Source organism: Ambystoma mexicanum, chromosome 13, assembly GCF_040938575.1.
Source record: "Ambystoma mexicanum isolate Mex_15411 chromosome 13, UKY_AmexF1_1, whole genome shotgun sequence".
Classification (NCBI taxonomy): Eukaryota; Metazoa; Chordata; class Amphibia; order Caudata; family Ambystomatidae; genus Ambystoma; species Ambystoma mexicanum.
The window spans coordinates 735,362,269-735,384,358 of record NC_090938.1 but is presented as its reverse complement, the minus strand read 5'-3'; the positions used below and the strand labels follow the sequence as shown (position 1 = coordinate 735,384,358).

The window sequence follows — 22,090 nt, the reverse complement described above, 5'->3', positions numbered from 1 at the left end:
ACGTAGACATCTAATCTCTTTTCTATATGCCTTCTTCCGCTCATGAAGGGCCAAATCAAATCCATGGGTATGGGTCTTAGAGGACTTATGTTTCACTAGACAAATATTCCTAAAGGTATTTAACACGTCAACATAGGCTTCGGCATTGTTCATCCTATGACTGTTCAAGATAGCAGAATTCAAGGCTGAAAGCTTATCACACGACCATCTAAAGCGATTCTTACCATTATTGATAGTAAGTGCTTGTTTATACCATTTCTTAGTGGCAGGTGAATTTTGATTTTCAATAGACCAAAAAAGAGATAATAGATGATCACTTTGTACCTGCTTGACAACAGCAAATTTACTGGTATTCATAAAGATATTATTACTCATAAAGATGTAGTCAATAGTCGACTTGGAATTGCCTCTCTCCCAGGTATTCATCGGGGGAATATCACCAAGAATTGCACCATTAGCCATCATTAGGTTCAGATCTTTCATGAATAACGTCCATCTCCGACTATCAGAGTTTACATCCTTTTTGTTAGTCTCAAAGCATGAGAGATTCTAGTCACCCACTACTAGAATACCGGAAACTTCTTTGTCAGTAGCAATTGTTTCAAAAAGAGTCAACAAGGTACTATAAAATGTATCCTCAAGTATGCCAACTGGGTTTCGATATAAGTTGATCAATGAGTATGTTTCTAGGTCAGCGGTGATCTTGACTAATTGCATGAACTTATTGGGGGATTTCCATGCAGAGATTCCAAGCCCCCTACTGGATTTCACTGCCACTAGCAAACCAGAAGTGGGCCTGCCTTTACCTGAGGATTCAGCTGGTAATAAAACAAGATAATGGTTGTCCCATATGGGGGCATGTAACATCCATGTTTCTTGAAAAGCTACAATATCATAGTTATTCAGATGATCATTTACAGTCCATTGAAGATGAGAGGAGCCTCGCGTATTCCAACTGGCCAGCGCGATTTCAATACTTGTACCTCCCATTCGTGGTTATGAATGAATGTTGGTCATTAAGGATGGAGTTAAGTTGTGACGATTTTCTTTGACACAAAAATGACATACACAACCTGGTTCTACAACTGGTTCTACTGTGTGGTTTGTTGTTTCCTCTATGTTATCAGACTCCTGAAGGTTCTGACGCGCCGGATCCTGGGCCAGTAAAAAGCCCAGATTAAATAGTTCCATTCTCGCATTCCGTAATGAGTTGCAAACTATTCCCGATTTGCTCCATAGACGAACAACAAATAGATTTCTATCACAGAGACATTCAATTTGATCTATATCACTTGAGGCAATGGCTTCCAATCCCTCGACATCACCAAAAATATTTAGCACACTAGCGCGGCATAGATCATATTTTGGAAAGGCCCCATCACGGCATTTCAAAATCAGGGTATGGTAAATTTTAAATCTCTGGGCATTAGAGTCTCTCTTATCACTCATATGAGCTTTAGACAATGTTTTCTGAGAGTCAGAGTTTTTTTGAGAGTTTTGTACAGCCCTATTCCCAGAGCAGCCACCAGACGTTGAGGCTATGGTGGTTTTGGAGTTTGTCATTTTTGAATCTTTAAAAGGAGCATCAATCTGTTCATTGCTAAAATGTACTGTTTTGGGTCCAAGGGACTGTAAATTGATGGGTGTCGTTTCTGGTAACACTTCCGTCAATCTTTTTAGGAGATAAGCGTCAACTGCAGCTTTAAGAGTACTCAACCGGTTTTCAAAACCTTGTTGCGGAGCAGCAGTTGAGGCGGAAGGATTGTCGACACCCACTACCATCACTATAGAGTGTATAAGTGTCAGGGATTCTGGAGGCTTTTGGGGATGACCTAGTGTATCCGCATCTGGACTGTATGACAGCAATTCAATAAGATCATTCAATGGCGCGTAACCCAGTGTAGATTCGTGTACCCCTATGTGCTTGAGTGGGATGGAGCCAGGTCTCGTGGATTCATTTACACCTGCAGACAGGCCCGCCGAAGAGGGCACCACTTTATTAGTTGAGGTTTCTCGTGTTGCCTCTATTATCACTGGTGTAGTGCAGTCGGAATTTGTCGAACTCATGACTATAGTATTTACTTGCTGTGATTTAGGCTTAGTTTGAGCAATCTTACTTCCTGGTGGCACTTTATTTAGCACCATTTTGCTTTTTTTCACTAAGTATTGTTTTGTGACATTTTTTGTGTGTAACCCTGATGGATGCTTCACGGATATTAACACCACTCAGCGTTTGGGTTGCACTTCTCTCGGGTGAATCAAGACTAATCCAGGAGTCATTTTTCTTTTCCAACACCGTCTCCACACTCTCCACAGGACGAATAATTTTTGTAAATAGCGGCAGGACTGATTCAGTCATGACAGGAGGATTTGTTTGTTTTTATTATTTATAATGCACGAGCGTACCCGGGGGTATCAGGGCGCAGCATTTAAGAAATTTCAAAGCTTCGTTACAATACACAGAGAAAATACACGATACAAAAATAGGTACATAGTGTTATATACAAATCAGCAGTCATGTTATAGGACCGTAATAAACAAGTAAGCAAGAAAGGCACACGTGGTTACAATGTGAGCGGGTAGCGCCGGGCATTTCATTGTCTTAATGGGACTCCAATTTCAGCCAGGAGACAACCTTGGATCGGAAGTTCTGATAGGATAGGTCTGCTCTAAGGTTTGGAGGCAGCGAGTTCCAGAGCTTGGCAGCTTTTACCGGGAAACTGTTACCCCCTATGGTGGCCCGTTTGTAATGGGGAACAGATAAACAGTCTTTGTATATAGTTCTGACGGATCTTAGGGAGGGTTGTCTGTGGAATCTGTTGATCGGGTAGATTGGGGCAGCATTGTTAAGGGAATTGTGGGTGAGTGATGCCGTTTTAAAGAGAATTGTATCTCTAGTGGAGAGCCAGTTCTATTGGCTGAATCCTGTAATGTGCTCTCTTCTGGAAATGCCCAGAGCTGCTCTGAGGGCGTTGTTCTGGGGGGTTTGCAATTTACTGGTGGTGGTCTTGGTGGACCCCAAGTACATGGCATTGCAATAGTCGAGGCGAGACAATATGAGAGCTCTGGCAAGTGTCAGGCAGCTGGAATTCGACAGGAAAGGTCTGGCTGCGCGGATTAATTTACACGTATAGGCTGTGGCGGATGCCAAAGAGCTCACTTGTCTTTTGAGGGAAAAGGTAGAGTCTAGGTAGAATCCCAATGTTTTGACCTCCTGTCCGACTTTGATGTTGTTCCCGTCAATCATGAAGGAATTATAGGCAGGGCCTAGTTTCTTCATACTGAATGTGGTACCTAAGATGATGAGCTCTGTTTTATCATCATTCAGGCATAGTCCATGAATGGCCATCCATGCCTGGATGATGATGTACACCCTATTTAGCAAGGCCAAATCCTTTCCATAATCTCCAGAAAGCGGAAGGAGGATCTGAGTATCATCTGCATAGTTAGTGTAGGTGATACCAAGATGATCCAAATCATCGAAAAGGGGCTTGATAAATATGTTGTATAGTGTGGGGGAGACACAGGAGCCCTGAGGAACACCGCAGGTGATGGGTATAGGGTCAGCTGCCGCTGTGGGAGAAAAGACCCTCATAGTCCTACCGTTAAGGAAGGATGTGATCCAGGTGATGGCTTCAGTGGAAAAGTGAGCTGAGGTGTGGAGGTGTGAGCATAGGATAGAGTGATCAACCAAATCGAAAGCTGCAGATAGGTTGAGGAGGAGTATGGCCGCTTGTCCATTGTCTCTGAGCGAATCGACCTGTGCTTTCAGGTCAATGAGAGCAGTTTTGGTCCCATGTTGTGGACGGAATCCAGATTGTCTAGATCCTAGAAGGTTGTGTTCTTCCAAGTGCTTCTGTATTTGTACATAGGCAACCTTGTCCAGAATTTTTAGTAAAAAGGGAACAGTCATTATAGGACGGTAGTTTGTAGGTATGGCTGGGTCAAGTGTGGGTTTTTTCAGTAGTGGGAGTACCTAGGATTGTTTTAGGTTAGTAGGGATGGATCCCGAAATGAAGGAGGCATTTATCAATTTTGTGATGAAAGGGGAGAGATCACGGGCAGCATCTTTAATGAGCTGTGCAGGGCACAGATCGCCCTGGCAGTTGGACGGTTTCAGGGACAGGATAATCTTTTCAACTTCCAATATGTTGGCTTTATAGAACTGGAAGCGAGTCGGGTCTATGGGCATGGTTTTATCTGTAATTTTTGAGTTAAGGGTGTCATTCAGGGTGGCTCTTTTGCTGGAGATTTTGCTTTGAAGAGTCACGATTTTATTCGCTAGGGCACTTTGTATTTCTGAGCACCAGTTTTTATCTTTGATGCACGTGTCAAGGGGTGCTATGGGGGTTTCTATTTCTTTGAGGATTGAAAAAAGTTCTTTCATGTTGGATTTAGCTTTGGATATACGAGAGTCGAAGGAAGCTCGTTTGGCCGAATAGATTTCTTTTTTGTAAAGTGCAGCTAGTTTAGAGAATTTGGTTTTGTTGGAGATTGAAGGGGATTTTTTCCAAATGGCCTCACAGTTTCTTTTTTGCTGCCTTAGATTTTTGAGGAATGGTGTGTACCATTTGTTGAGGTGCGTTTTTGGTTTACTGGATGTAAGTTTAAGGGGGGCGATGCGGTCCAGCGAGGTGGCCATAATCTTGTTATATTCTTCGACCAGGGACTCGGGATCCAGGTTGTCAGGAAGTGAGTTGAGTGTGGGGAGTAGGTTAGGGATAAGTCTTTCTACTGTCATGTTCTTCTTGTTTCTAGTGAGAGTGGGTGGGGCCTTAGTGATGGGTGTAGGTGAGGGTCTGTCGGTGGAAAGCATGAATGATACCAGGTGGTGGTCAGTCCAGGCTAAAGGTGAAGTATTTATGATATTCACTAGGCAGTTGTAGTCAGCCACCCAGTCGAAGGTTGCAAAGAGACTCCAATGATGTGAGTCTCTGCGCAACACTGGAGCCAGTATGATCTTCAACAGCTTGGCCAGGAAAGCAATGAGCCTCTAGGATTAACAATGTTTGCATTAAATTGTGCGTTATTGATGTATTGGTAACATGAAGAGAACCATTTTTCAGCCAATCCCCAATAAGATCTAACTTGGAAGCTTGGGTAGCGATCTTATGGTCTAAGGACTCAAACAATTTGAACAGACTGGATATAGTGGTATTTATGGCTCCTAGAGTAATCTCCAGAAGAGCGGGGTTAGCAGATAGCTCAAGAGGTTTCCTGATGGATTGACATTGACGCAGTGTAGGTTGTAAAAAGGATATGTCCTCAACATGTCTTGTTGAGTCCATGGAGCCTGGTTGATTAAAATCCGTCAGGACTGACACTCTCAAGCTTTCCAGTTCTCTACTGTCTACATGGACCAAAGTATCTAGTAACGGGACCTCACTAGAGATCACTTCCACCACTTCATCATTCGGTTCGCACACCACAGAATTGTTCATACGGGATTCATTACCAGTCATGGCGCAATCATCCTGAGCAACTATTTCAACTTCATTCAAGGATTCCTCTTCTACTACTGTAAACATTTGCGTACATTTCGCATTTTTTGAGGAGACTGTGGTATGGCTAATATAGTAGAATCAGAGATAGTAACACCTAAGTTAGGCACATTAAGATTGCTAGACGGAATTCATAATTTCTGTGACACATCAATAGGCAGTTGAGGAGTAATGAGATCATTAGATTTGGATATTGGACTCGTAGCATCACTTCGAATTGAGACATTAGTAATCTTTTCATAAAAGTTACGAATGTCACGATTAGACACAGGAGTTTTTTTAATCGGCGTCAAGGTGATGTTTTTTTTTTAGGTTCCAGTGAGGCTTTTTGGCTTATCACAGGATTTAGGTACAAATTCAGTTGCAGAGTGTTCAGAGAATGTTTTGAAACAGCACCAATCGGCGTTGTGCAAGGATTATTGCCATACATAACTCTGTCCTGCACACACGGCATTCCTGCTGTTCAGTTATACATAACTTCTTAGACGTGGGGCTAAATTCAGACTTTAACTGTTTGTAACTACTAGGAATATAGTGTAAAGGGTATAAAAATATAAGTAAACGCTTGACACTAAAACTTACAAGATGAATATGCGATAACTTAATGACCAAGGTTTGAGATTTCAAGGAACTTAAAAGGACTTGAAACTTTACAAGTTATTTCAGCACGCAACTGAGTTACCTGTGGACACACACAGGATCCCCCCCCCTGGACTCTGTGGGACTCCGCGGTGCGCGCAGGTTCACGTATTAATAACACGGCCACCAAAGCGTTCCAATGGCCTTAAATGAAGCGCAACTATCTCTAGATAGGAATGCTTTGCCAGCTCTGATAATTTTGCATGTATATGCATTAGTAGACCATGGAGTTTACTTGCTTAGTGAATGACAGAGTGGAATTGAGGTGAAAGCATAAGGTTTTAACCACTTCGGCAACATTAATGAGATTATCGTCAATCGTAAAGGAGGTGTATTCGTGGCCTAATTCTTTTAGGTTGGATGTGGTGCCCAAGATAATGAGTTCAGTTTTATCATCATTCAGGCATAGACCATGAGTTGCCATCCATGCCTGGATGATGTGGTAAACCCTGTGCACCAAGGCCAAATCCTTGCTATAATCCCCAGAAAGTGGTAGGAGAATCTGGGTATCATCTGCATAGTTAGTGTAGGTGATACCAAGGTGGTCCAGATCATCGAAAAAGGGGCTTGGTGAATATATTATACAGGGTGAGTGAGACACAAGAACCCTGGGGCAAACCACATTTGATGGGGATAAGGTCAGCAGCTGCAGATGGAGAGAAGACTCTCATAGTCCTGTTACTTAGGACTGATTTAATCCAGACTATGGCTTCCTCGGAAAAATGCGTGGCTGAGTCCAAGTGGCTGCATAGGACCTTGTGGTCCACAAGGATGATTGCAGCTGAAAGGTCTAGGAGGAGATTTCCCTTTATCCCTGAGCTCATCAATTTGAGCCTTGAGGTCAATTAGTACCGTATGCGTTCCATGTTGTGGGCGGAAACCTGATTGGCGAGTTCCCAGTAGATGGTGAAGTTCCAGGTACTTCTGAATTTGTACGTATGCAATCTTGTCTATTATTCTGAGGAGGAATGGCACTGTGGTAATGGGCTGGTAGTTAGTTGGAATGGATGGGTCTTGGGTCTGTTTTTTCAGGAGTGGAAGTACCCAAGACTCTTTGAGGTTACTTGGAATGGTGCCCGAGGTGAAGGAGGTGTTAATAAGCTTCGATATGAAGGGTGCCAGATCTCTTGCCACATCCTTAATGATTTGGACTGGGCATTGGTCACCCTGACAGTTCGAAGGTTTGAGTAACACTATGACTTTTTCAGTCTCAAGAATAGAGACTTTGGAAAAGCTGAAGTGGATGGGGTGGTTATGATGGGATGCTGGGGTATTATTTGGATGTGTCAAGGTGGGTAGAAAAGCTTTTTTCTTTAGATTTTGTCCTGAAGGGTGGTATCTTTATTAATTAGTGCATGCTGAATATTCGTACACCAGGTTTTGTCTTTATTCCAGGTGTCTTGTATTTACTGGGGTGGGTGTTTCTAATTCTTTTAGAATTACGAATAGTAGAGTAAGCTTGTGAGATTCAGTTGTTATATGATTCACGTTTGGCCAGACATATTTCTTTTTTGTAAAGAGATGATATGTTCTTGAGGTTGGTCCTATTTTCCAAGGATGGGATTAATCTCCAAGAAGTTTAACATCTTCTTTTTTCCAGACGTAGAATTTTCAAGTGTGGGGTATACCAGGTGTTAAGATAAGCTTTAGGTTTGCTCTGTCTCAATCTGAGGGGGGCAATAGAGTCAAGTGAGGCAGACATAATTTTATTGTACTCATCGACTAGCAAGTTGGGATCCATATTGTCTGGTAGAGAATTAAGGGTAGGAAGAATCAGAGGTGCAAGTCTATCTGTTGTGATATTCTTTTTATTCCTGTTTAGAGTAGGGGGAGCCGTAGGCATATTTATTAGTGTAGGTTTTAAGGTGGCTAGTCTGAAGGTCAAGAGATGGCGGTCTGATGGGATGATGGAGGTGATGACAGCGTTGCAGTTATAATCCGTCACCCAATCAAGTATACTCCTTTTGTTGTGAGTAGGTGCATTCACTCTCTGGGTGAAGCCTAATTCTGACAGGATATGGGTGGTACTGTTTGCTTGTTTATCTTGTGGGTCGTTAAAACCCAGGTTAAAGTCCCCTAATAGAAGAACTTGTGAGGTACTTTATAAATTGTCAAAGATAATGGTAGCGATACCTTCCTCAAATGACCCAATGTGACCTGGGGGTCTATATATGAGGTGAATGTTAAGAGTTTGGGAGTTGGTGGTAGGTAGTTTAGCTGTTCGGGCCTCACAGGATGGAATGTCTAGAGGTGGCGCTCGTCTGAGGGATAGGCTAGATTTAGCAATGGGGGCGATACCTCCTCCTCTCACCTTGCTCCTGGGCTGTGGACAGCGCCATGTGGCTCTTTGTTTCTGGAGCGGTTGGCTTTCTTGTTCAGGCCTCTTAAAAACAGGGGGTTCCACAAGTGTAACACTTTCAGCAGTGACCCTAAATAAGAAAGAATAGGAATACCAAATAATGTGTCTTTATGGTATTCTATGCAATAACTGCTAGACTCATTAAAGGATTATTTCTGGCACACTTCAGGGGGTGGGTCACTGATTTGGTCTGTTCTTAAACGCCTCAATTCAGCCTTTCATCCTTCTGAGGTCAATAAATGAGTACCAACACAGGTTGGGTGATATTGGGTGTATATTAGTTCTATTTAAAGTGATTAAGCGTAAGTGCTATATAATAACACATCATTATCATTTGGCCATGAACGTCTGCTTGAATTCACAGTAATTTGGTAATATGGGCCTATACACACAGATATTAATGATACATATTGTGATCCATTCTTGTATGAAATGTATATCTCATTATAGTGATATCATAACCATATTTTTCATAGTGTACTTAGGAAGAATGCTATGTGATGACACTTCCTGTTTTGTCAAGTGGTGAAAGGTTGTGTCCATTGCTTCCCATGATGTCACTTCGGGGTGGGGTCAAATGACATCACTCCCTGTGATGTCATCAGAGGCCAAAGGTCATGTGATGTCACTTCCGCTGCCCCTGACATGTTGGTGCAATGGCATCATTGTTTATAATCCGGCACCTATTAGCGGGAATGCTTTATTAACCAGCACCGCTATTGCCGGTCGTGGTACTATTTCGTTTAAGTAAATGCCAGATAACAGTGTGTGGAGGCTGGATAGCTGAGGTGCCAGATGGGAGAGTTGTGGTAAACACAACAGAGGTGTAGCAAGCTCTCTGAATTGGCTTTCTTCCTCCGGTTTCCAGCTTCGTTCCCCCTGGATAACCGGCACCCGGTTATCCGGTGTGTCTGATTATACTCTAGCATTCATTTCCCATCTTTCCGGATAATCAGGATTTTGCCGTATATTTAGATGCCTACTGGAAATTCCACTGGCATGAGCTAGTGTAAGTCACAGCTGGCATGAAGCCTGCCAGCTTCTCCTGCCTTCGGTTTTTGACTTGAAGACAGATTGTCCTGGTGGAAATGCCACTGGGCCCAGTTGCTTGGCTACGGATTTGTTTGCATGCCCTTAACCACCAAGCGGAACGTTTCACTGGTCATTTGCCACCCTTCACTTGCTCTGCGCCAACCTCCCTCTCTACACATCTGCAAGCACCATCCTACCCCTGGCCCTTCTCGCTTATTCTTTTGTCGCTGCTTATCCCCTCCTCTTTCCTTTCTGCTTCATATAGCGGAAAACTGCTACTTTCTTGGGTGTGCTATGGTGTCCAGTGATAAAGTCACCTGGGAAATGGCCGCCAGAGGGCGACATTTCCTAGATAATGCACTTTCAGTCAAATCAAACACTTTCCCCAAATATTCTAGGATTGGAGTTTATAATATGAAATGATACCCTTCCTAGAATATTTTTGGCAAGTATTTTAGGGGTCAGGGAAAAAAAGTTGCCTACCTGCCAACTTCTCCCAGGTGACATGATCCCACGGAACTAGTGCTATGTGACGTTGTAAAATGATATTAATAAGATCATTAAACACACACACACACACTTTTTGGTAGGCTGGTAATAAGCTGATTTGTTTCTTCGTTTGGTTTACTGCCATAAAATATAGAAGTTTAAAAAGCAAGTTTCCTCATGGGTTGTAGTGAAGCTCCTGTCGCAGCGGCCGGCGTGACGCGCAACTTACGCAATGCTTTCGCGCGTGAAGGTACATGCCTTTATGCATCTGTACAGAAGTGTTGTCTAGCACATGCCATTTTGTCATTTGCGATGAACATGACACATGATGGCAGCAGCCGCATGAGTGGGGGGGTTCTTCCTTGCCATATGGGGACTATGCCACAGTATCTGAGGGTGCGCTTCACAACACTTGACACATGCCAGCTGAAACCTATTGGCTTTGACAATGCTGTTGAAATCTATTACTGATTCGTCCCCCACTACCCCTCCCTCTGGAATGCGGTTAAGGCATTAGGGGAGCTTCACGGTGGCATCCATCCCTGACCCTCCCCACAGATACCTCTGATCACGTGACCCCTTGTCCTTGAACCCTCCTCCGCTGGCATATCCTCCTCTCCTCCTGTATTCATGCCCCAGGGAGGTGCAGCTGCTCCCATATGCCCCTGTACTCTATTCATGGAGAAGGGGTGTTTATAGCCCCCTCTCATACCCCCTCCCCCTTCGGCGCTGTATTTATATCTTCTGGAGCATTTAAATGTCTAAGGTGTTGTGCAGAGTGCACAGCTGTCAAGGGCACGCCTTTGCGGGGCAGCAGCCTTGGCCAGAAGTGGAGTGACTGCACAGCCCTTCAGGAGGCGGCGTATGGGGGCTGAGGGGCGGGCGCTGTGTGATAAATGTCACTCTCGACGCTCCTCTCTCTCTCTCTCTCTCCCGACTGTTTCGCTCACGTGCTCTGTGACTTTCTCAGTCATACCGCCCCCGTCCTCGTGTTGGTCACGTGATCTCCTGGCGCCACTTGGCGCCGTCTGCGTGCCCCTGAAGGATGCAAATGTCCCTCTTATACCTCCCCTCTCCGTCATGTGCATCTCATGTCTCTGCTCACCCTCCTGGCCTCTGGTTATAGCCAGGGGATATTTAAACATGGCTCTCAGTTTTCCCATCCTCCCCCTGTCTCTCCCATGGTGCCACCTTCTCCTTTCTGGGCATTATTTATACTGCTGAGGTTTCTCTCTTATCACCATTACATTGGATGACAATAACTCTATTGCATCACTTAGAAGTGGGAGGGCCCTGGCATGAAGCACTATATAAAAACAAATATGATTTCTTCACTCTCTCTTCTCAGTCGTGTCTATAATAGGGAGAATGTTAAATGTGTGTCTCATATCTACCTCTTGCATCTCCCCTCTCCACTTCTTGTTGAGTGCCCCCCTCTGACGTGGAACCACATCCCCGTGTGCATTCTGGCTGATGCCATAGCCTCCTGACCTTGAAACAATTCCCCATGTTCTTCCTCTCCCTATGGAATATGCCTCCGAGCCTGGAACCACTTCCCCATATGCTTCCTTACGGATATCCTAGCCCTGCAGAATGTGTCCCCTGACCTGGAAACAATTCCCCATGTTCTTCCTTGATGATGTCTTCTCCCTGTGGAATATGCCCCCGAGCCTGGAACCACTTCCACATGTGCTTCCTTGCAGATATCCTAGCCCTGGAGAATGTGCCCCCTGACCTGGAAACAATTCCCCATGTTCTTCCTCTCCCTATGGAATATGCCTCCGAGCCTGGAACCAATTCCCCATGTGCTTCCTTGCGGATATCCTAGCCCTGCAGAATGTGCCCCCTGACCTGGAAACAATTCCCCATGTTCTTCCTTGATGATGTCTTCTCCCTGTGGAATATGCCCCTTGACCTGGAACCACTTCCCCATGTGCTTCCTTGCAGATATCCTAGCCCTGGAGAATGTGCCCCCTGACCTGGAAACAATTCCCCATGTTCTTCCTCTCCCTGTGAAATATGCCCCCTAACCCATGTTTTTCCTTGCTGATGATGTCCTCTCCCTGTGGAATATGCCCCTTGACCTGGAACCACTTCCCCATGTGCTTCCTTGCGATTATCCTAGCCCTGCAGAATGTGCCCCCTCAGCTGAAAACAATTCCCCATGTTCTTCCTTGATGATGTCCTCTCCCTGTGGAATATGCCCCTTGACCTGGAACCACTTCCCCATGTGCTTCCTTGCGGATATCCTAGCCCTGCAGAATGTGCCCCCTGACCTGGAAACAATTCCCCATGTTCTACCTTGATGATGTCCTCTCCCTGTGGAATATGTACCCGAGCCTGGAACCACTTCCTCACGTGCTTCCTTGCGGATATCCTAGCCCTGCAGAATGTGCCCCCTGACCTGGAAACAATTCCCCATGTTCTTCCTCTCCCTGTGGAATATGCCCCCAAAACTGGAACCACTTCCCCATGTTCTTCCTTGCTGATGTCCTCTCCCTGTGGAATATGCCTCCTGACCTGGAAATAATTCCCCATGTTCTTCCTTACTGATGTCCTCTCTCTGTGGAATATGCCTCCTGACCTGGAAATAATTCCCCATGCTCTTCCTTGCTGATGCCCTCTCTCTGTGGAATATGCCTCCTGACCTGGAAATAATTCCCCATGTTCTTCCTTACTGATGTCCTCTCTCTGTGGAATATGCCTCCTGACCTGGAAATAATTCCCCATGTTCTTCCTTGCTGATGTCCTCTCTCTGTGGAATATGCATACTGACCTAGAACAATTACCCTATGTGCTTCCTTGCTGATATCCTAGCCCTGCAGAATGTGCCCCCTGACCTGGAAACAATCCCTCATGTTCTTACTTGCTGATATCCTAGCCCTGCAGAATGTGCCCCCTGACCTGGAAACTATTCCCCATGTTCTTCCTTGCTGATGTCCTCTCCCTGTGGAATATGCCTCCTGACCTACAACAACTTCCCTATGTGCTTCCTTGCTGATATCCTAGCCGCACAGAATGTGCCCCCAGACCTGGAAACTATTCCCTATGTTCTTCCTTGCTGATGTACTTTCCCTGTGGAATATGCCTCCTGACCTAGAACAACTTCCCCATGTTCTTCCTGGCTGATGTCCTCTGCTTATGGAATATGCCCCCTGACCTCGAACCACTTCCCCATGTGCTTCCTTGCTGATTTCCTAGCCGCACAGAATGTGCCCCCTGACCTGGAAACTATTCCCCATGTTCTTCCTTGCTGATGTCCTCTCCCTGTGGAATATGCCTCCTGACCTAGAACAACTTCCCCATGTTCTTCCTGGCTGATGTCCTCTGCTTATGGAATATGCCCCCTGACCTAGAACCACTTCCCCATGTGCTTCCTTGCTGATACCTTGCATTTGAGTGTACACCTTTTACAGCGAGCTACCCATTGGCTTAGTGAGAGGACTGTGGTGAGTGCGAAACGTGGTTGGTTGGAGTGCTGAAGCCTACTCGGTGATGCCACTCCCCATCATCTTCTTTAGTGTTCTCCTTTTTCCTATCGAACATGGCCACCAAGACCTGTGACGATTTTGCCACTACGTCTTCACAGTGAACAATGATCTAACTAGAACTCCTGTGTGGGGCACAGCACACTGCCTTTGTTGACATCAGAAACCCCAAAGTTCTTAAGTGATGGAAAGATCAGACCGTAAACAAATACATCATGATGTGATGATCAACAAAGTAATTAAAGACTTCTCTCCTTTTATTCTGCAGGGATTCATCCACCAGTCGAAAATGCTGTCACGTTTCCACAGGAAAATGTTATTGCTTTTGTTCACCTGCTGTGTGCTGCCCGTATCGATCTACTGTTATTGGCTATCTCAACTAATGTAAGTATTACTGCCATTCCAGGGCAGACTGTCCTACAGGGAAATCCTGAGACTGATACAGCCGACTGGGACATCTGAAAATGTGATGGTGCTTTATTTTTGCCAGCTTTTCAGTGGCACAATCATGTCCGGAAAATATAACCATTTCCCTATATGTCAGCCTGCCATTTACTGCCTACTCTACTGGACAGTGGATAATGCCACATTTGACATTTTTGGTTTGGCTAAAAAGCCTTGTGTACAGGTAGTGTGATTTTCGTTTAGTATCAGATGGTGGAGTGAGTGGAGACGTGCAGTTAGTTTGCCTTTAGGCCTAGGAATAAACGTGTTGGAGGCTGTTTGCCACCTCTGAGACAAAGGGTCTTATCTATCTATATATATAAAATGCCTAGGTATGTTTTCGTACTCAGCTGATGCAATCTATCAGTGTTAGGTTGCCCTCTGCTGTCCAAATGACAAAGTGCATCTCTGTGTGCCCTTCAAATTCAACAACAGCTATCATTTTAACAAACAGAATGAGACGCTTCTACGCGATCACCTTCACATTCACCTTCCTCTATCGCAAACATTCAGAATAATTTCAAGTTGCTTCTTTCCACCCCCACTTTTCTTCACACAGGGCACAGCAGTTCCAGTGTCAATGAACAGTTAATTACCAGCTCAATGTTTCAGCCTCTACAGAGCAAAACGCTTTAGGACGAATATGCTCCCTTCCTTGAAGCGATCGGTTGTAATAATTTAAGAAGGGGGACAGAAGTGACCCCATGAATTACCAAGCGATATTGACTTTAAGGTATATTAGAACGGCGTATGTTACGCCATAATGGCTAGTATTGCAGAAAGGGACTATTGCGTGTCTACCGACATTACAGAAGTCAATGGCAGGCACTATAGCAAAGCATTAAAAGGCAGAACAATGCAAAAATAGCATCCATTTGCACTCCTCCTACTGGCCTCTGCAGTCAGCTCCCAGTCTTTTCTCTCTCTTTCATTCCCTCTCGACCAATACGGGGTACCAGGCACTGTTTCTCAGGAGTTCTGGGTCCCTAAAAAAGTAACTTGGAACAATGTAAAAAAACAAATACTTTTTTTTCATTTTCCTTATGGAGCGATTGCATTTCACTCCCTTCCTAATGCGCAGGTAGTCTTTTTTTTTTCAAATTAATCTTTTTATTGACCAAGAAATTACATGGATTATAACAATACAACCATTGTAAATCGGGAGGAACAGAATCGAGACCAGGAGATTTACATGAGGTGGGCAAAAAAAACAAAAAAGTGCATGTAGATGATATATTGTTAAAATCATTCACATACTCGGGGGAGGGGGAGGGGGAGACACCAAGAGAATACATCCCATCGGGAGATACAAACAGGATGAATCGCCATAGTCTGTCTAGTTAACAGCTGGTGCCCCACCCTCCTCCCTGTAACTCCCCTCCCCTGCTCCGCCCCAACTGTAGCTCAGTGAAGTTTCAACATCAGAGGGACCAGCGGATATTTCATATATCCCGATCAGAGAGATGCCAACGCTGCTGTGCTCTTTCCATTCCCCGTCGATGCACACACGCCTGCCTCTCATGTCTGTGATGTAGTCGTCGTTTTTGCAAATAATCTAAGTATTCTACGAAAAGCAGCCATATGAAAGGCATTAGGGCAGTGGTCTTCAAACTTGAGGGCTGGTCCCCCTGGGGGGGGGGGGGGCAAAAGAATGTCTTGGGGAGGCAGGGGCAGACTCTTTGGAAGGGATTAAGATTACAGTTTTTGATATGAAAAAAGGATTAAGGTGACTGCTTTTAATAGAAAATATAAGCAGTAGTAAACATGCTGATGTTTGAAAGAGTCTGGGCCCTCCTGGGCATTATTTGGGGGCCCCGTAGGGGGACCAACCCCTAGGTGGGCGGGGCCAGAAACAGTATTTTTTCTCAAGGGTGAGCTTGGTATGAAAAAGTTTGAATACCACTGCATTAGGGTGGTCTGCTTGACGTCACAGCCTTCCTGTTTCTCAATGGGTGCTGGAAAATCCAGCCCACTGAGCATCAGGAAAGCTACACCGTTTTTGGCAGGTTAGGTTTGGAACTATTTTTCCGTTGGCACTTTGTCCGACTCATCGTCTTCACTCGTAACGAAGTTTCTTTAGAGTTGGGAGTCACGTCAGTCAGCTGTCCAATCTGTGCCAGGGACGATGAACACAAGGCACAGCAAAATGGAAGAGGCACCCCCGATAACCCGGGCAGTGTCCTCACTTTGGCCCCCCCGCAGGAAGGAGGGGGAGGCGCCGGTGCAAGGCGGCAAAAGAAGGAAAAGCCAGCAAAATGGGAAGCGCGGCAGAACTGGGAGAAAGCCCGTGAAGGGCGAACAAAAGGAAGGGGAGGGGATTCCCCTTTATAATGAGCGGTGTCAGGACGGAAGGCAGCATCCAGCTGCAGCCGTGGGACACCGGCTCGTGGCATAACAGGAGAAGGTTTCATTTTCCCACCCACCAAGCCTACGAACAGAACAGCAGGAGCACCTGGTTGTCATCATCGCAGGACGACTAGGCGGTGTGGCGGTGTTTGGCCGGACAAACACAGGAGACCGACTCCAGAGGAGCCGGGAGAAAGCAGGAAGGGTCTTTGCTCTTCTCGGACCCAGCGCCCCTTGGGAGCCTAAGCGGCAGGGGCGTCTGGGGGGAACAACTACGGCTCAGCTTCCCCCAAGGAAACGGCACTCTCCCCGCCCAGGAGCGCCTGCAGGGGCAGGAGAGGCTCGGACGCCAAGGTGGGGAGAGTTGGGCCTACTTATGGATTCTTGGGGAAGGAAAGGGGGAAGCAGGTTCTTTTGGACACAGATGTGTGCAGTTTGGTTTTGTGTTATTGTGGAATAAAAGCTGCAGCCTTTATATGCCAACAAACAAACAGGTCTCATTCTACACTTTTCTGGGGAAATGGGAATGAGCTATGGGTATGTGTTGGTTACGAATGGACGGATGCCGGGGTTATGCCTGCTCCCCTGTGTTTGGAGTCACCTGCCAGTCCCCGCTGCTGCATAAGCAACTCCTGGACAAAGTAGGCATAATGAGGAAGTGGCCCACCTTGTCTAAGAATCAGGAACACCAGTGTTAGCAAGTCAAGGAAAAGGTGGCACGTGTTGAATTGCTACCTAACTTGCAGCCAATCGGCTACAGGCAGACTAACAAAAGAAAAGAAAGACTTGCCCACTAGTGCAACACAGGCACCAAGTGACACCTTAAAGCTTCAGGAATGTGCATGCATAGCAGATGAAAAACATGTTTGCCACACAGAGTGCACTAAGGGGAGGAGCCATGTCTGTGTCCAGTTAACCCAGAAATCCAGGGCTGCGTTCATCTTATGCTAGGATTTCAATATGACCCTCGTGTGAATGGTCAGAGTGGAGGCCCTTGGGGCCCTGGTGTTGGCTTCGGAGAGAGGATCATTAAAAATAAAGTGGGTTTAGAATGTGTTGGGCAAGGGATAAAGTAAACCCTGTGCTGTGGCTGGAGGCAGTTTAGTGATAGCCAGGGTTGGGTGGGCACCACATAAAAGTGGCCACTGCGATGAAGTCACCTTCCAGTCATCGTCACATGGCCCTAGAGATGCCATTCACAGGTCCTCGTAACCAATGATCTCACCAGACCAAGTCACCCAGCAGAGCCCGGAAAGCTCAGAATCTGCAAATGACAATTCTTAATCCACCTTTTGGTTTGGAGGAAAACCTGGATCGGATCCGGAAGAGGCACATACAGATTCAGGTGGAAGAAGCCTGTAGAAATTCTCTATGTGAATTCTACAGACTGGGAAGAGAAGGACTACATCTCCCACAATTCCTCTTTCCAACTGAAGGAAAAATGGATACAGAAAGTCCCAAGTTCCCGAAATGAGTACTGTATTCCCCAGAGGACCTTCTTGGGGAACCCGCACTGCGCACTCAGTTAATGTTCAGGCAGGAGGAAGTGCAGCACCTTCCTACAGTTCAAACAATGGGGGAAGCATCCCCACTGAATCATACGTAGAAGGGGTTCCTAAGCTGCCCCACCTCTTAAGAGCAAGGTTCAACACTCGCCTGGGCTTCACAGGAGTCCTAGTTAAAGGAAACTTCCAGAAGCAGACCGCCCACCCTGGCGAGGGAACATTCTGATCTGCTGCTCAAGGTGGCGGCTGCCATTTTAAAGAATTTCTCAAGTGGGAGACTCATCATATGACTACTCCAGCCAGTGAGGTTGCAGCTATTCAAGCCAAGCCCTATATAAAGGCAAACTCTCAGCACGACAGCGGAAGAGAGATTTGGAGCTGGAGTTTGGAGACCATGGGGGGGAGGTCATTCGTTCTGTGGCGGAATGGTAAAACTGGTGATAAATGTTTGTGCCACCACTTTTACCAATCCACCGCATTTTGGGGAATTTGTCAGATGCATATTTCCCCCTCCATTTCCGTCTCCGACTGACATATGCGGCTCACTTCCCGCCAGCATGGATTTCCATGCTGGAGCTAATGCCATCGATTCCTATGGAATCCTCCTCAGAGGACCACCTGGTAAAAGCATGTGGATTACATAGGAATCCATACAAAATCCCTACCGCTATAGTTTATTGCAGGGAGCATTTACATCTGTCAACCGACAGAGTGGCAAAGTGATAAGTGACATTGATTTCACCCATGTTCTACTCCTCGCTTTCCACTATGGAAAAGAGAAACGTAGGGATATTTTGTACTTGAGTGCAAATGGAGGTGGTCGCCTCCGTGCAATTTTCTCTTGAACCGAAAACGATCCCCAGGGTTTTGGAGAAGGCTGGAGGCGAGAGCAGAGGAAGATGGAGGAGAGAAAGGAAGCTGGAAAGAGGTTACGAGAGCGAGCCCATTGGATGGGAAAAGAGAAGCTTGGGAACAGAGAAACAGAGAAAGGGGAGTGTGTAATACTGTGCATTTTAAAGCAAATTGGGTCAGTAACATTTGTCAAAATGAAGTAATCAAACTGACCCACGTTTTCTGACAAAGCCGGCCTATACTGGCACGTCCAGCGGACCCACTGGGCATTGCCACTTGGCAACAGCATCACACCCTATTCACCCTAGAACCTGGGATTCTATGGACCATCCCGAGATGGCTTACATCCTACTTCTCTGGCAGACATTAGACAAATGGGATCCATAAGGACCGACTGCTACCCTGTCACCTGTCCTTCAGGGTTCCATTCTCTCCCTGGTCATCTTTGAACTCTATATGAACCCTCTGGGCTCACTCATAGAAGGCACCAACATTGCGCTACACTAGTACGCAGATGCTGTACAGTTTTACCTAAAGGTTAAGGCCCCAAACAATATCGCTTGTTTTTCGCTCATGCCTTGAAACCATTCTAACGTGGATGACAAATGCCTGCTGAAAGCTTATCCCCATGAAGACCGAATTCCTATTCCTGGGCCACCTCGCCAAGCAGGAACCCACTCCAAAGTGGCTGGATATGAGGTAAGACGGGTTCAATCCTCCACACACCCACTCAGCAAAATCCCTAGGCTTCATTGTGGATAGCCATTTAGCCTTCGAACAACGCATTGCGATGAATGCAGAAAATGCTTGGTAACAGATCTCTCCACTCCGCAACATCAAACCCTTCCTCCCACCCCATGACTTCTGAACGGTGGCGCAGACCCTAGTGAGCTCACATATTGACTGGGGTAACACCCTCCCTGCAGGTCTCCTGGCTGTTCACCTGGCCTCCCGCAAAGCAGCCTCCATGCTGTGGTTCGCCTCATCACTGGCTGTATGAAATTCGACCACATCACCCCCACCTTGCGCAAACTATACCGGCGCCCCATCCTGGCTAAGATCAGGTTAAAAACTGCATGCCTCACCTACAAGGCAATCACTGCCACTATGCTGGCTTCTCTGATGGCCAAACTAAAACCATAGGCTAGTGCATGGTCATCACACAGTAAGGCCATCACCAGAATGGAAATTAGACTGGCTTGCAAGGAGAAAACAAGGAAAAAATGCGTCTCATGTCACGCTCCAGTCCTCTGAAACTCCATCACGGTGGCATTCCAAACTACACCATGTCTGCTTCAGTTAAGGAAACAACTGGTATTTGCTTACACTCATTCCGGTCACGATCAGCTTTTACTTTTTTCCCTTGGGCGAGTCCACAGTAGTGATGTGTTATACTTATACTGTTATCTGCACGTCTGGCACCCTTATTGTGACCGTAAGAATGATAGAAAGTAATGCAGAATTATGCCTGTTACCTTTAGACTGTGCACTAACAATTCAAAGGTAGGAGTTGTCTTCAAAAACCACATACGTGCTTGATTTTATACTTTTTTGTGTTTATTTCACCTTTGACAAAACAGGAAGTGGTATCAAATGGCATTGTTCCTAAGTACACTACGAAAAATATGGTTATGATTTCACTAATGTGATCTAAATTTCATACAAGAATGGATCACCATATGTGTCATTAATATATGTGTGTATAGATGCATATTGACAAATTACTGTGAACGCAAGCAGATGTCCAAGGCCAAATGATAATCTGTTATTGTATAGCACTTACTCTTAAGCTCTTTTTTATAGAACAAATAAACATACAATATCACCCAACCTGTGTTGGTACTCATTTATTGACCTAAGAAGGATGAAAGGCTTTTTGGAAGAAAAAAAAGAATTTGAAAAATATATATATATATGTTTTCAATTTGTTTTTCTCCAAACCGGCCCAGGCATGGCCAGAAACTGGCCCCCACTCCCCAGGGCCAATCCGACCCTGCTGATAGACTCGATAGATAGCCACTAGAGTCTGAACGATTTGGGCAGGTAAGAGGTCCTGTAGTTAATATTTACTAATAGGTAGCAGAGGATATCCTATACCAAAGTAAGGTTGGTGAAAACATTTGCTTATTATTGTTATTTTCATATATGTTCTACTGATGATGGATTCTAAAACTGAATCGCATTGCAAAGATATGATATGATGTGGCATTTATACGCGCCTGTACACAAGTGTTTCTAGGCGCGACTAGACAAGGACGGGGAAACAAGGAAGGACAAAATAACAATTTTACTAGGCCTTGTATCATTCATATCGCGCAAGTGCGGTGAAGAGGGAAGGGGAGAAGTGCCGGGGGGAGGGGAAGGGGAAAGTGCAGTTAACTCACAAGTGCAGCCAGTGGCTGGCTCATACGTGCAGAGAGAAGGGACTGTAGGGTTGCAGATACAGACCGTTAAGTGCTGGGGAGCCCTTAAGCAGTTTGAGGCAACTGGACATGCAGGAACCTCAGCCTGTTTTCAAAGGGTGACCAGTGCGCGGAGCAGTCAGGTGCATCAGCAGGGGAGTGGAAGAGAGAAAGCGGAAGCGAAAGGGAAGGTCCTGAGTTGCTTCCGGAACTGGAGGTGGTTCTGCTCAAGTTTGAGTGAGGCAGGGAGTCTGTTCCAGAGGGAGACCGCAGCCGAGGAAATAGATCTTTCCCCAAATTTCTGCTTGGTGAAGCATCTAACCTTCAGAGAGTTGGAGGTGGATGAGCGGAGAGCTCGAGAAGGAAGATGTTTTGGAAGAGGAATTTGGAGGTAGAGTAGTGCTCTGCCCCAGAAAGCCTTGTGGAGAATGCAGAGGGTCTTGAAGTTGATCCTTGAAGCCACAGGGAGCCAGTGAAGAGATTTCAGAGCTGGAGAGATAGGATCACTCGGCTTGAGGCCAAGGACAAGTCTTGCAGTCCTGTTCTGGATAAGTTGTAAAGGTTGAAGAGTAGAGGCAGGAAGATTAAGAAAAAGGCTGTTGCAATGGTCCAGCCTAGAGAGGACCAGAGATCTGGAGACAGTGAGCTTCTGGGGAGGTGCAGTTTGACTTTATGAGACATCAGAGATGTGAGGTGAGAAGGAGAGGGTGGAGTCGAAGATGACACCACGGTTCTTAGCCTGACAGGAAGGAGCAGGAAGAGGGCCCAGAGTGGGCAGCCAGAGAGAGAAAGGAAAGGAGGGAGGAGTGGGTGTACCAATGAAGAGGAACACATTCTTACTGGCATTAAGGCAGAGATCATTGGTGGCACACCATTCCTGAATTGTGGCCAGACAGTCTGGTATGAGAGAAGAAGCAGAGGTGGCTGAGGAGAGCCTGAAAGAGAGCTCAGTGTCATCCATATAACATTGAAAATTTGAGCAGAAAGTAACAATGCGGTGGGCAAGAGGTGCCATGTAGTGGTTGAAGAGCCA

At 45.9% G+C, this 22,090-nt stretch overlaps 1 protein-coding gene across 2 annotated transcripts in view; it reads left to right on the top strand.

The window, feature by feature from the left end:
* The window catches only part of LOC138521855 (N-acetyllactosaminide alpha-1,3-galactosyltransferase-like), a 155,248-nt gene that overhangs the window by 118,974 nt on the left and 14,184 nt on the right, over positions 1-22,090 (top strand). For both annotated transcript variants that reach the window (XM_069635001.1, XM_069635002.1), the window contains exon 3: positions 13,777-13,892. In XM_069635001.1, coding sequence (XP_069491102.1) covers positions 13,777-13,892 — 116 coding nt within the window. The remainder of the gene's footprint in view (positions 1-13,776; positions 13,893-22,090) is intronic.